The sequence below is a fragment of the Manis pentadactyla genome, chromosome 3, assembly GCF_030020395.1.
Source record: "Manis pentadactyla isolate mManPen7 chromosome 3, mManPen7.hap1, whole genome shotgun sequence".
Lineage (NCBI taxonomy): Eukaryota > Metazoa > Chordata > Mammalia > Pholidota > Manidae > Manis > Manis pentadactyla.
In genome coordinates this window covers 188,826,714-188,842,103 of record NC_080021.1, presented here as the reverse complement: position 1 = coordinate 188,842,103, position 15,390 = coordinate 188,826,714, and the positions used below count along the sequence as shown (strand labels likewise).

Here is a 15,390-nt window from a genome sequence, read left to right as displayed (position 1 = left end):
CTTCCCTTTGGGGAAAGGACAACATGAAACGGAACCAGAAATGGTGAACTATGGAAAAGATTGCTCTGTGGCTTCCTACATAGGTTCACTATGCAGTGTAACAATAGAGCAACACACCTCAAGGTCCTTCCTCTACTTCTACAAATAGGCCTCCCTAATTGGCCTCAAGGTAATGCACTTTGAATATTCTGAAGAGTTTCTGGAAGGTATACCTTCTTTGACCATTTAGGAATTGATAACAAGACTTACCCGTTTGTGTTGCCTCGCAAGTTTTTCTTTAGCTTCTTCTAGCTCCTTCTGGATTTTCAGAACATGTTTGTTCATCTTACGAATTGTGGAGTGCAAGATTTCCCAAACAAACAATCTTAAATTAATAGGGTATTTGGTTAGTGTATGTTAAAGTATGCTTATAGAAAATGAGAAGTCTTAACTTTCTTCTAATTTTTTTATTTTGAACTGGACATTGACAGCTTAAGTAGAAGATAATAAAATAATCTGTTCATAAAACTCAAAGTCTAGGATGTTAGCAGACAGGATGAGAAATCAGAATACTTTAACTTTGGAAAGGGTGGTCAGGGAAAGCTCTAAGCTTGATGTTAAAGCACAGGTGGAGCTCTTGAGCAATGCCTTGACTCAAAAATGCCTGTGTTTGAATTCTGCCTCTGCACCCAGTTGTGTGACTTCGGGCAAGTTACTTATGCCCTCTGTAACATTTTTCTATTTTGTAAAATATGGACAATAATGTAACCCTCCCTTGTAGTGTTGTTATGAGGATTAAATGAGCTATAAATGTAAATCACTCAAGATAACGGCTAACACATTACTTGGGCAGTCAGTTTTCTGGGAGTTTGCAAATTGGAAAATGTCTTTCTGTTGTAATTTATGAATGCCAGCTTGGTTGGTATGATAAACTCAGGTCACACCCTTCTACCCGAAGTATTCAGTTTATTTTAGATCAGTGGCCACTGCCAATAACAGATACAATGAAGACGAGAAAGGCTGTATTGAATTTTTAAGTCTGCAAGTAATTTTCGTTTGTTTCCTGTTTTGTGTCAGCTCCTACTGTCACACTCCTCACTAGTTATAAAGCTGTGGACTCAACTTCATGAATGAGATCCAGCCTAAAGAAGTCTTTTTCCTCTAGGAGGAATGGGTCTAGAATCAATCTTCTGACTGGTGTATTTCCATTGTCCAAAAACCTTGCCAAGTCCAGTCCTACCAGATTGGACCATTAGTATACTAGTATCAACCTGGTTTGGACTAGAACTTGGATCGCATGAATGAGACCACATGTAAACCAATTCTTAGAGAATATGAACTTTGTAAAATAATCCACATTACCTAGTGAAGTCACGAGATAGTTCTGAAGAGAAGATCCAGTTAGCTACTGCAGCACAGTCAACAATCTGTGTACGAATCATCTTATCTACTAGTACAGCAATCATCTACAATGAGAGAATTATTAGGGGTAAATCAAGTTACATGCATTTAACTTTACACCTTAAGTAGGCCAAGATAACCTCACTGCTACAAAAGTAAAATAGGAGGTCTGTGAAATTCATTTTCAGTGGCTATGGAACTGACCGATTTGACCATTAGGTCTTTATAGTTACTCTGCTCTCTGCTTGACTTTGGTACTTAGTTTAAGAATATTGCAACATCAGTAAAGATTGAGCAAAAAGAAAAACTGAATAACACTTAACATTTAAAGCATTTTAGATAATTCATAAAAAAATACATTACCTCCATTGAATCCTAAAAATTTAAAATATAAATGTTTTATCATAAATTCTTAAATATATTCTGAAGTTTATTTTAATGCCTCTTTGTAACACATGGTATAAAAACAATACACTGAAGTCTGAGAAATCTGGAGCTTGTTTGTAGAAACTGGATAGACTAGGTATTTATTTCCTACTCAACTGGTAGAATCTTCCAAGAAACAAGCATTCCTACTAAGTATTAAAGCATGTTGACATATTACAGTCTAAAAACAGATTATAACACTTGCTCTTTAAAGAATGAATCAAACATCATTACTTCCACAGAACTAAAAAAATTATGGATTTTAAAACCATTCTATAGGCAGAATCAAATTTCATGTTTTACAAACTAAAACAATGGTATTAATTGACTTATTTTTATGCCTATAATCAGAGCCTCAACATGTCTCATTAAATAGTTTTTACCTGTGGATGGTTCCTCCAGACCTCAAACATAACTCTCAGAACATGTAATTTTCCTTCATCACTTTCAGCTAGGGTTTTGAAGACTTCATGAAACCTTTTAATAGTGGGGGAAAAAAATACCACATATAAACTTATTCATTAAGCATTTTAATGTTTTCAAAGCCCTTTCAATGTTTCTCAATTTATACTGCAGCACATAAATGCAAAATAACCAAATTTTATCCATTAAGAATATAAAAGGTATGATTAGGAATTCATAGTTTGTATGGAACTTGTCACAAAATCTTAGGAGAGTTACAATACACTATTATTAGCCCAGGACTGTTTACTGTTTACCTAAGAATAGGTGAGGGCTAAGGAGCTGTCTCCAAATGTAGGTCAAGTATTCTGACTGCAACTTCTGTGGGAACCCTGCAAATAATATAGAGACTTGGAAGTAGACTTGGTGAGAAAGCCAGTTTCTTTGTGTGGCTGGTGGAATATCTATATGCTCTTTCTTTTGGGTTGACAAGTTAGAAAGCTGTTTTCAGGTGCCAACGGTGGCTCCCCAAAATGTAACTGGCTGTCATTTCTACTTAATTTCCTCTGGAAGATTCTTTGGCAGGTTGGGAGCTTCTTGACTATATATGTGACTGTCCTATGGACCCAGGTTTTTCATCAGTTTCTCTAAAGATCTATAAAAATGTACATTCCATGTATATATGAAAACTACATACACACTAACAGGAACATAGCATAGGGATTTTAGCTACTACAAACCAGAATCCATTGTATAAAACTGTATAATACTATAGTAAGATCTTTATATTCAACAATTTTAGGTAAAAATTATAATACCATTGCTTTTACCCAAACAAAATTCCAATCCCTCAAAATATGATGTGTGTTCCGACTGTACTTACTTTGCAAGAGCACTGAAGGAGTGGCTGAATGATTTTGCTGCCAGGTGAAGAAGAGTCTGTACAAAGACCTCTATTTTCAATGGGTTAAAACTGAATCCTTCATCTGAAAAGTAATCCACATAAGATGGTTAGAAAAGTTTAAGTAAAAGAATTCCTTGGTCCATCACCTGGAATGCTAAGCAGACGGCATGCTCACATTCAAACGCTAAGTCAGACATTCACGTGACATCTCTAAGTACTAATAGAGAATAAAAGACTATCAATGATTTCAAATACTTGAAATATAAAACTAAGCATAATCTAAATTCTTAGATTTTGGGGACTATTTCCCTAATTATTGTATATGAGTTCCCTCTTTTTTTTTTTTTCCAAATACACAGATTTCCTTGTTCATCTCTGTCTGGTGGTAAGATAGTGTAATACAAGAAAAAACAGTAAACTCTTAGCATTTAAGTCTATCCTAAGATGTCTGATGATGTCTATATTTATTACCATCATTTTGACTTACACTATTTTCTTTAACATCATGAAGTTTTCTAAATATATTTTCTCTAACATCACAAATTCCTTAAGAAGAGTCCAAACAAAATCCCAGTAACTAATAACCCAAAGTCCATGACTCTTTTTATTTTAAGGCATTTTTCTATTCATGTGTCCTTATGTATGAATCTAACACAAAAAATTCCCCTCAGGATGGTTACAGTTCTCTCAGTAGACTTGTCATCTGTTGTACTGATATGTTTTTTTTTGCCAATACTACATTGTTTTAGTTACTGTAGTTTTTAAGATATGTTTGAATATGTGATAAGGCAAGTCCCTCTCATCACTTTTTGTCTTACCCATTTATTGATTCAGGTAAACTTACAAATTACTTAGCTAATTTTCTCTTGCCCAGAAAAAGTCCTAGAAATTTTGGTTGGGATCACATGGTACATATAATCAGTAAATGTTAAATATCGTTATTATAATAGCTCAATTTGAAGGAAAAAATCCAACTTATAATACACAAGTCTTCCCTTTCAGGAACCTTTCAAGTGAAAGCAGGGAATGTTTGAAAATCTTTGAGAACAGCATGTTTTACTTTGTATTTAGTATTAGTTTATATATTTAATGTAAGCTATTTCACAGGGATGTTAGGATCTCTCCTCATATCGGGGAGAAAATGCCTAGGTTCCAGGAACAACTGACAGGGCAAACAAATACAATGCTTTATGAGATTTAAGGGGAATCATGTTGCCAGAATTATGTTTATGCTTTAATCTGGTCTATATGGTAGTTTTACTCAAGAAATCCTTGATTCCCTTACCATCATCATCATCCTGGTTAGGATTTGGTACGTCTTTCAGTATGCTGAAGATTTCGTCATTGGTTGCTTTACTTTTAAAGGCAACAGCTAAACAGAGGGCAACTGAATGTCCAGGAAGAGAATCTAAACACAGAATGGGCGGGAGGATAGATCTGGTTTTAAGAGTGTTCTTGCAAATAGTTAAATAACCGAGAAACTTTTAAGAAAAAAATTACTTCAAAATAGAACATTCTTTATCCCAAGATCACTATTTAATCTGTATAACGATACCACATGTGAAAGTTTCATTTAATAAGTCAATAGTTTTTCACCTAAAATAAGCTGTAGAGATAATTCTTATGTCCAGGCTTCCTTTAGAATACTTAGCTAACTGAAATTCCGAGTACAAGGGGTGCTGATCTTCCTCAGGGATGAGATGTGAGGGAAAATATGGACATAGTCACAATTGTCCTTTGACAGTTCTCAAATTTCTAGGCCTTTGTAAGCTGATAAGCTGAGAATCAGTATATTTATCTTTCATTTTTGCCAATGCCTCCTTCCTCCTTTTTCCTAAGAGAGTGGAAACTAATTGTGAGTTTGAAGGAGGTAAATACTGCCAACTTAAAGAGTGGGTTTTTTTTCCTTTTCTCTTTTGCTGGGTCCATACACTTCAATCTGCGTAAGCCAGATGCTCATGTGCTGTGACTCCATGTGTTTATTGTTGGTTAATATCTGTAAAGTCTTTATGGTATAAAATTTATCTTAGTATATACTATAAGGCATTCCTAGAGCAATCAGAAATCTACTTTTAATGTACGGTAGACAGAGGTCGCAAATAAAGCTTGGAATGAATAAAGTCTAATGCAACAGGTATACATGCTCTGTGCTATTGCTAGAAAGCGGGAGAGAAAATAGGTGAAGAAAAAGAAAATCCCCTTCCACTGAGGAGTCTACATTCTAGCTGGTGAACCAAGATAGTCACAATAGAAGCAGCCAGAGAACAACACAAAACTGGCTTGCTGAAGGTTAAAAAGTATTTATAGGAGTGGAGCTTGAGCCAGACCTTGGAGAGAGAACAGGAAATCAGATGTATTAAGGGCTTTCTAGACTTGGGTAACTGCAGAGAGGCAAAGCCAAGAACCAGGATCATGGAAAAAATAGAAAAGTGGATGTAGCCAGAGTTGGAGGTCCATGTGTGAAGAATAGACAATGAAGTAGGAAGAACTACTAGGGAGGTCTTAAGTTTGCAGAACTCAAAACTTGGCACTTAGAAGTATTGCACCAAACCTTCTTCTTTTAGGAAAGCACTGTAGATAAGAGCATGGCTGCTCAGTTAGTAAGCCTGGATTTGAATCTGGGATTTACCACACAGAAGCCATTTCGTTTTGGCTTTATCTCTTTGAGGCCGCTTCCTCTTTGTAAAATTGGTATAATAAACATACTATTTATCAGAGTTGCTTTAAGGTCAAAGTGATGTAATAACAGGAAATGTACTTGGCATTGGGACCAACTGAGTTTATAAGGAAAACAGGTGTAGTCTGAGGTGTATGTGGAGAACCAGGAATGCAGTATGAGAAGGCAAGGGAGAGAACTGAGTTTCAAGATATGAAGAACTGCTGCTCCTGAAGTGGAAGGCTCACAGAGGAGCAGTGCTCAGTGCCCTCTGAAAAGACAAATTTGGAAAAATTCCATGTCTAACTTTCCCAGTGGTAACTAACATACGCCTTACCATAAGTGAGTGTAAAGGATAAAATGGCATTATCAAATTGTAGTCCTTCTGATTTACAGTGTATAATCTCAGAAATGCCATGGCCAAAAAGTAAGAAAACTGTTTTTAAGAATCTACTTCTAGAAGCATACTGTTGGTCAAAATACAGTCTGTGTGCCCTTATATTCCCATATCTGAACTGATTATCAATGATAATAAATTCATATAATCTCCATCACCATGACAAATACCTACTTTCATTTTAGTAAATTCTGGCGATAAATTCACCTTACCATTATAAACAATATTAAAAGAAAAAAACTTAAAATCTAGTAATAACTAAGTAAATCACAATAAAGTGATCTACCTCAAAATGACAGGACAAATAAAACAATAGTGATTAGCAGCAGATCACCTTTCAGGTAGAGAAAACATAAACCCAAGACAAGAAAAAGCTCACTTTCTCCATATTAACAGACTTATGCAGAGACTACTTGCATTGATACTTTTTAAAGGTAGAGGGGTTTGTTTCATTACTTACTGCTACTTTCATCTCCATACTTGTAAATGCAGGATGGGTTTGCAGGACACAGAGCTGAGAAGGTAGGAGGAACAATATCTAGTATACGCTGGTGGTAAGATAACCTACAATACAAGTAAGAACCTTAGAAAATATCATTCATCAGTTCCATTCTTCGGTAACATCCAACTTACCTGGAAAGTCACAACCTCCAAAAACCTGGACTCTGCTGACACCAAGAAGAAAATGGGGAACACAAGCCCTTTAAGCTTTTGTCTATGCCAGCACACCAAAACTCAGGCCTTCTTTGAAACTTCTTTGTTGGCACTGAGGTGTAGGTCAGTAGGTCCATGAACCTGGTGGCCAAGGATGCAGGGTGGGGTGGAGGAGACAGTCTGCATGATTGGGAGACTGGTTATATTGTGGTAAATAAATACATATGTAGGCTAATGGGAGCCAAGTTTCTTACAACCTGAAAAGGTACTTCGAAATCTTGGCAAAGGTGAAGGCTAGAAAAAATGAGATGTTGGGCTAGATTTGGAAGGATACACATACCTAAATGAATACAGAAACTGTTACAAATACAGGTGTGTGCATGTGTGTGTACACATAAATATATTTGGTATCTTTGTCCATCCAGTGGGCCTAGAACCAATGACACCCCAAAAACAACAAGCACATCAAGAGGCCAGATCTTGGCTCCTAAATACCACACTCCACTACTAGAAACTTGGCCTCCTTGTATAAACAGATGATTCAGGGGAGGGAAGCAAGTAAGTACAAGATGAGCCTGAATATATCTTAACATCTTATACCAGAAATACAGGAATGCTTCATAAATGGAGGGGGAAGTGAAAGAAAATAGGGGCCACAAGGACAAATGGGGGACAATCTGGGCATGAAAATAAATGGCAATAACATTATAACCCACTGAGTGAAACAAATCCATTATTCTCTACTGATACATAAACACAGATAAATAAATAAATGGGTGAAAAAGGAAGGAAAGCTCTTTCTTACAGAAGAATGCCAACTAATAAATTTAGAATAGAAAAAGAATCATGAGGCAGTCATCATGGACACGGCAGACAAAAGTAGTTGTCAGTGGAGGTTTGAATAACAGAGTATGAGTGTAACCTCAAAATATCTCCCACAAATATTAATATAAGGGGAAAAATGGTGACTCTACAGTGGAGATGCCTGGCAGACACTCATGACCAGGTGATCCAAGTTAACATCTCCAGTCCTGGGATTCACGTGCCTCCAATGTGATAAACTAAGAGCACCAACAATGACATGAGTCTGGTCAGGAGGACACATCAGGGTGACCCAAGAAAGACCCAAACTCTATAAAAGTGACATGGACATGAAAGAGAAAGAATAATAACTTCAAGACTGAGGAATCTGAGAATGACAACTTAAATCTCACACGCCTGGATAGGCTTTGGACTAGAAGGGAAAAAGAAAACATTGTTGGGATGATTGGCAGAATTGCAGCAGTGTTTATGGATTGTACAGTAGTACTGTATCAAAGCCCATCTCCTGATTTGGAGGGTTGTATGATGGTCATGTAGGAATGTCTATGGGGGGGAAACATACAGCCAACTGTTAAAGGGTGATGGGTCATTCATATCTGCAGCTTGTTTTCAAAGGCTTCAGCAAAAAGACCATGTAATGGGTGTACACAGAGCAAAAAATAAGCATTAGAACAAATGTTCTAGTAAAATGTTAACAACTGGGGAATCCAGATGAATGGGATACAGAGTTCTTTGTACTATTTTGGAAACTTTCCTGAAACTTGAAATGATTTCTAAGTATATTTGACAAAAAACAAAACAAAACAAAAAACCCACCAAAATATTTGCTTAGTTCACATAGAATCCAGATGACATAGTTGCCTAATTTTTTCAGCTCAAATCTTGATCAAAAACTGAAAGGTAAGAGGCATATGCTTAGATTTAAAAAATGATATCCTGGACACACATCACAAATGCAGAGAAGAGAGAAATTCCCCCACAGAAATGAGGAGACCTAAGCTAAAGAGAAAACACAACGAACTTACCTCATACATTTTTCTAGAACTTCTCTTACAAACTTTGGTTTGGGACTTTCAGGATCTTGAGTAAGACAATCTGACCTAATGAGGAAATGTAGTTTTATAAAAATTCTTGTACATAATCTGCATTTACACCTAACTTGAATTTAGCTACAAAGTTTCCTTCTACTTGGATTATTCCATTTATATATTAAAAAAAACCCTAAATATTTCAGACCATGAAGACTGCTTTTATTATTATAGGTTTAAATATTAACAGTTTTTAAAAATCATGGTAGACTGTTCTCAATGATGGTTACATGAGTTTAGGTATACATATGTCAAAATTCATCAATCTATACACTAAGATTTGTGTGTTCTATGTATGCACCTCAGTTTGAAAAAAAAAAGACAATGGTAGATTATAAAGAAAAAAAGAAAAAACATCACATCACTCACCAATCTTCCCAGCTCCAACGGAATTGGAAGTTACTTAGATGATGGGAAAACCAATTAATAAACCTATATAGAGAAGTGGGCAAAAGGGACAAAAAAGGACGAAGGGTTGCAGTTTATAACAGGAACTTATGTAATCTTCAAGGGAAAAAAAGAGAACCTTATTTTTTAGAGTTAAATGAAGAGCACATCCCTCTACGAAAAGCTCCTGTATCTTCTCCTGCCAGTTACTCTTTTCTCTGCAAATCCTGTAATCCATCTTCTGCTTCAAAAAGGAATACTCCTCCTTCTAAAGAGTGCTAGCCTTTTAAAGTGAATGGTATGATTTGAGTGTCTTTTGTGCCAGGGAACTTGTTTATGTAACTTAATTCCCAATAACTTTTGAGGAATGTATTGTTCTCCCAATTTAATTGACAAATAGAGGCAAAAAAAAAAAAGTTACAGCAATTGCAGATAAAACATTTTATAAATGGCAGAGTCAAAGTGTAGTCTCTCATCACCCCATGCCCTGATCTCTCTAACTATATAGGGATCACCTTAGTATACTGTATAATACTGTGCAGTTTCTAAGAGCCCAATAAATACTTGCTGAGTGAATGGCATAACTAGGATGCCCAATACAACTAGTAGTTTTATCAATTAGACTGGAAAAGAAAAATCAGAAGACACTTTCTTAAAGCATGTCCCTCCCATATCTAAAATTTTAATCACTGAAATTACTCAAGATAATAGGTCAATGGTACAGAGAGCCGTTACTGGTGATTTTCAAATATGGAATTTGAACAAGACATGAAATTGAAGAAATGTTCAGTACCTGTCTTGCTCTGATTTGGAAAATTGAGAGAGTTAAGAAAGAATACCAGCTAATAAAGGTGGTACATAGACCTCACCCAAAAGATGATACTGGGCATGCAATTACTACAGCTATAAAAACCCAGTATGGTCTCTGTATAAACTGAGTGATAAAGCTGTAGTTATATAGAAGCTAATTTTATATTATGTATAAACAAAGAAAAATACATATACATATTTATACATAATAAATACAGTATATTAGAGTCTGCTTTTATAAAAAGCCTATTTTAAAAGCTTACATACCCAATACAGAAGGAAAAGTATAACTGTACCAAAGCACCAGGCAAATAAACAATGACTGAAATTAAAGAAACCTCAGCAGGGCATCATTTCATAATGAAATACCAGAAAGTGTAATGTTACAACAAGTATGAGTTTTATTATTATACAAAGGATTATTTGGGGGAGGCAAGAAAGAAAAATCAAGTTGGAAATTCTTAAAAGGGCATATGTTTTGCTGACCAAACTCTTCTATAAAGTACAGGTAGCAGAAGCTGCTAACAATCAGTATAGAAATAAGGCAATTACTGTACCTGTCTACGCATGTAGTATTCATTGTGTCCAAACGCATGTATAACATTTCAGTTGCCTGGGCAAGCTGTGGTTTTGAGGATAAGGAAAACTTCTCCACCCTTCTTCAAAATAAGTTGTGACTAACAAATAACATTTCCTAGAAATCTGTATGACTACTAATGTTGAGCATCTTTTCATGTAATCTTTCTAAAAAATAGTTTGAGTTATCAATCATGGACAATAAATTTGGCCCATAGACACTAATGAAATCAATAAAGCGAACATTTATACTATACCTCCAAAATGTCTCATTCACCTTTGTAATCTATTTCCATTCTCTCCATTCTCACCTATGTCCCCTAGCAAATATTGGTCTGTTGTCACTAAATATCTTTGAATTTTCTAGAATTTTGTGTAAGTGGAATCATACAGTATTAATTTTTACTTGTTTGGCATCTTTTACTCCAAATAATTGCCTTGCAATTCATTCATGATGTTGCCTGCATCAAAAACTCGTTCCTTTTCATTACTGAGTAGTATTCCATCATTTTGATATAATAAAATTTGTTCATCCATTTGTGCACTTGGATTCTCTCCAGTTCTGGGTAACAAATGAAATTTCTATGAACATCAATGCCTGCGTTTGTAGAGAAAGGAGCTTTCAATTCTCTTGAGTCAATAGCTAAGAGTGGAATGGCTGAACTGTAAATGTAAGTTTAACTTTAAAAGAAATGCCAAACTCTTTTCTTGAAGTGATTTAAACCCACAAGCAAAAATATTTAATAATCTTTTAAAGTCAGGCCAAAGAAAGTAAACTTATAAACAAAGTTAAGGATACAACTTGGGGGAGAGAGCCAGGCTGAAGTTTGCAAAGTTCAATAAGAAGTGTGGTGTACATCACATCAATATGAGGGGGTACTGGAAGCTGAAAGAGCTCTGCAAAGATCACCTGCAAGAGAATCATGAGTCAGAATGCAATTCAGCAGGGGTCTGTGCACTTCTGCTATTAGAAAGCCCTCAATATTCTCAATGCAAACTTCTAATTCCATGGCATTTGTAATGAAAAAAGAATTAATCTTTAAAATTATACTCCTTAAAACATGAAGATCTATAATTGAATTCTGTAATGAAAATTTCTTCTCTCTATAACTCAACCAAATAATATGGAAAAGTTAAGGCTTATTTGATACTCCCAGAGAATTGAGCAATTAAATTCCAGCTTTGGAAGTATCAGTTGATTCAGGGAGATACTGTTTACTGAGGGACTCATGGATCCATCAGAGTTTCATTCCTTTAAGTAGTAAAAACCCTTATTATAATCTGAAGATGGGAACAGAAGATGGCCAAGTCATTTCACATTGCTATTTAAAATTGGTGCCCAGGAATCTTTTTGTTAGTCTAAGATGTCTTTTGCCATGTCTCTTGTTCAGAAACTTGTTTCCACCCTCCCTATGTAATTTGTGACCACCTACCTAGAAATCTAAGGCCTGGTCTGCATTCCTTCCTCTCATTATCTCCCACTTTTGTGGAGAATTTCCACACATTTAAAAATATGCCTTATATTTTGCATTTCAATTGACATATCAATGAGTTAAGTTCAAAGCCTAAGTATACTCAAGTTTTGTAAAAACAGGACAAATGCAGTGCTTTTAAGAAAGCACACAAGTGCAGTATGAATAAAAAGTGAATCTTAAATAATACATCATAACCATGTTCACTTTCATGAATATTTTAACACAAAGGAATAGTGCAATTGACAGTTTACTAGCATCAAGTAAAAATACTTTTTTGGGACATAAATATCTACAAGGTGTTCAATACTAATATCCTTCTGTATGACTTATATAGGTCAAAAAAGCATCTATGCTTACTACTTCTAAAACAATTGGCTCCTTTGATTTCTAAGAATAAATAAGGATTCATATTTATCCCTACCCTGTGATACAGGAAATAATATACAAGTCAGGCATATGCTAGTTAGTTAATAAGAGGCCAGATAAACAGTTATAGACAGGTCACCTGCCTAGTGTAATATCTTAAAGTATTTAAGCCACTTATATATCTGTTAAGTGGACAATGTACTAAAAGAGCTAGAGGTAACTTACATTATCCATGATAACTATCCATGAATGAAGACATACTACATAAATACTTTATATGCAACTCAAAATTCCATTTGGCTACTGGTCTCAACCTCCTCTTTCCTCTGTACTAACATGGCTAACAGAGCACCAAAACTGACAGCAATTTCCTCGCTCCTCTGTTATTTTTCAGTGCCTGACAAATAGCAAGAAAAAAAAAAAAAAGAATAGATTATACGTTAAAATCAACAAGAAAGATTCCGAAACTCAGAAACAAGCTCCATGTGGAATGCATACCTCAACTATGTGGTAGTTCAAGGGGATCTTGTTCTTCCCTGGATAGCTCACTAGCTGTGCAGCACTATAAAAAGTATAATTTAAGTTTAACAAGTATACAAAGACATGGAAGATCAAACAAGCGGTTTCAAAAGCAATGTGTTTATATGTAAGGAAAGGAAACCTTGCTTCACTTATCACAGCCCAGAATATTTTGTCTACCACAGGGACACTCTTTAATGCATTTCAAAACTCGTTGAAAGATCAAAAGAGTGAACTAATACTACGGAAGCATATTCAGATATATTAACTTAAAAAGTTTTAACATGGTAGACTACTCCCAAAATACTATGATCCTTCCCACCTTAAAATATAAACCAAAACTTTCAAAGTTTAATATTAAAAATAAACTTTTCTAAAGCTTGATGTCTAAGTGCTAGGAAACAGAGCACTTAGTATTCATTTATTCCTGTAACATGCATATCCAAAACAGTTTGCTGCTCAAGTTAATCTCTCCATAGCATGTGGCCAATATCCACACAAAAAAGCTGGTACCATATGCACATTACTACAACAAAGCACTACAAGGCACAGAACTAGGGAGCATGCAGGAAAGGACCATTTGAGGTGAAGGTTCTCAACAAAGCAAAGCAAGTGTTTTTAGAGGTTGATCTTAGCAATACAGTGCATCAGAAGAGAGAAAGATTTCCTTTTACCCTTAACATACATATTTTGCTCTTACCAAATATCAAAGTTGCTTTTTCTCCACTCTAAAAGTACCATGAAAAGAATCTTACCAAGTCTTCCTTTCCTTCCAGTGGGACTTAATGATGCAGTGAAGATTCTCTTCTATTACAAATCTTTCCACTGAATGACTCCCTGGCATTACAGGACCCTGGAAAGAAAGAAATGTTTACACTGTTGACCTAGAAAAAATATTTTCTTGTACTTATTCAACAAATATTTGAGAGCTTGTTATGTTCCACACCCTGTACTGGGTGCTGAGGATAAAAGTTCCCAAGTGTGAAAGCTCAGTATTTCAGCAACTTCCAATGTTGTGTTCACTTATATCTACAACAGAATAAGAATTGTCAGGGATAGTTTCTTCTACCATACCTGACATTATTATCACTACCCACCTCAACTCTTATATGAAACAAAGTAATGTATATTATTAGCCCTACACAGTTTGATATTTTTAAAACCAAAAGAGTGAATTACACTTCCATAATAAAACATGGAGAGGAAAAATTTTATTTCAAACACTATACAGACATAAAGATCATGTATGCATTGAAACATATCCATATTATATTATTTATAAAAAGGTTAAAAACATTACTTACATAATTTTTTTAAAAAAGAATATGCGTAACAAACAAGTTTAAAGACCCTATGTTTATTTACTTATTATTGACTACTATAGACCCTTAATGGTGATTTTTACTTTTATCTTCTCTATAATTTCTAATTTTTAAAAATAAACTTTTTTCCACCTAAGGCCAGACAAAAAACCCAAAATTCTCTTCGAGTGGAACAGACAATTTGTATATTTATGCTCTTCTGGCAGAGGATGATGGGTCCCTTAGAGGCAATAAATAGTATAGGAGAAACAAATCTTCAAGTTCCATTCTAGTTCCCCTTGTACAAATAAATATGTAATCACAAACATACTAGCAATCTTAAATGTGAATAAGACTTCCAATTAGATATACCTAATTAAACCATTATATAATGTTGAGTAAAAGCATTTTATTATGTATGGAATACAACAAAGTGGGTAGCAAGTTGATAGTTTTGTATATATAACTGATTATTTGATAATTTTTTAAGCTGACACAGATCATACACATACTGCATTTTCACTGGTCCTGATTAACTCATGGGAGGATAGAAAAGACAAGATAGGAGAAAGAAAACTCTAATTTGACCTTAGGTGCTAATATTGGTTCTTACACCAGTGGTTCTCAATGGGGAAAATTTGTGCTCAGGGTACATCTGGCAATTTCTGGAGACATGGTTGCCACAACTGACACAGCCTCTAGATGCCACTTTGCCTGGATGGTGGAGGCCAGGGATGTAGCATCCTATCATAGAACTGTCCTCCACAACAAAAAACTATACAGCTTCAAATGTCAGCTGTGGTGAGGTTGAGACCCTGGTCTATGCCAAATGGGAAGTATTAAGCAACAGGTATGGTACTTTAGCCAGATGACTTTCTTATTTAGTAATTGCTGTGCTTGCTGCCTGACAATTAAAGACAGTCATTCAAATGCAAAGGTATAAGGTAATTAAAGCATAAAGTAAATTTTACACCAAATGTTAATACCAAAATTATACATTTTCTTAATTGCAAATGTAATGGCTGCCAACAACTTGATTTCATAATAAAGAGTATGTATATTTAAATACTATAAAGTCAGCACTGCTTTAGAGTTTTTGAATTTAAAAATACTTTATAATATTTAAAGAATAAGTACATAATATGAATAGTAAGGTAAGCTATGAGGAGAGATGGACAATCTCTAAAATGGGGTCTTTTTCTTGAAAAATAGTCTTATTCAGAATAA

The 15,390-nt window shown here is 35.0% G+C and overlaps 1 protein-coding gene across 3 annotated transcripts in view; it reads right to left on the bottom strand.

The window, feature by feature from the left end:
- Positions 1-15,390, bottom strand: part of NCBP1 (nuclear cap binding protein subunit 1) — a 38,558-nt gene that overhangs the window by 5,405 nt on the left and 17,763 nt on the right. For 2 of the 3 annotated variants that reach the window (XM_036888547.2, XM_036888548.2), the window contains exons 9-20: positions 13,618-13,715; positions 12,842-12,905; positions 11,302-11,412; positions 10,484-10,548; positions 9,099-9,161; positions 8,667-8,741; positions 6,626-6,729; positions 4,398-4,520; positions 3,092-3,194; positions 2,190-2,283; positions 1,342-1,445; positions 250-364 (exon numbers count right to left, since the gene is read on the bottom strand). In XM_036888547.2, the coding sequence (XP_036744442.1) occupies positions 250-364; positions 1,342-1,445; positions 2,190-2,283; positions 3,092-3,194; positions 4,398-4,520; positions 6,626-6,729; positions 8,667-8,741; positions 9,099-9,161; positions 10,484-10,548; positions 11,302-11,412; positions 12,842-12,905; positions 13,618-13,715 (1,119 nt within the window). Of the gene's footprint in view, positions 1-249; positions 365-1,341; positions 1,446-2,189; positions 2,284-3,091; positions 3,195-4,397; positions 4,521-6,625; positions 6,730-8,666; positions 8,742-9,098; positions 9,162-10,483; positions 10,549-11,301; positions 11,413-12,568; positions 12,703-12,841; positions 12,906-13,617; positions 13,716-15,390 lie in introns of those variants that run through there. The other variant, XM_057498871.1, reaches the window with a different exon arrangement.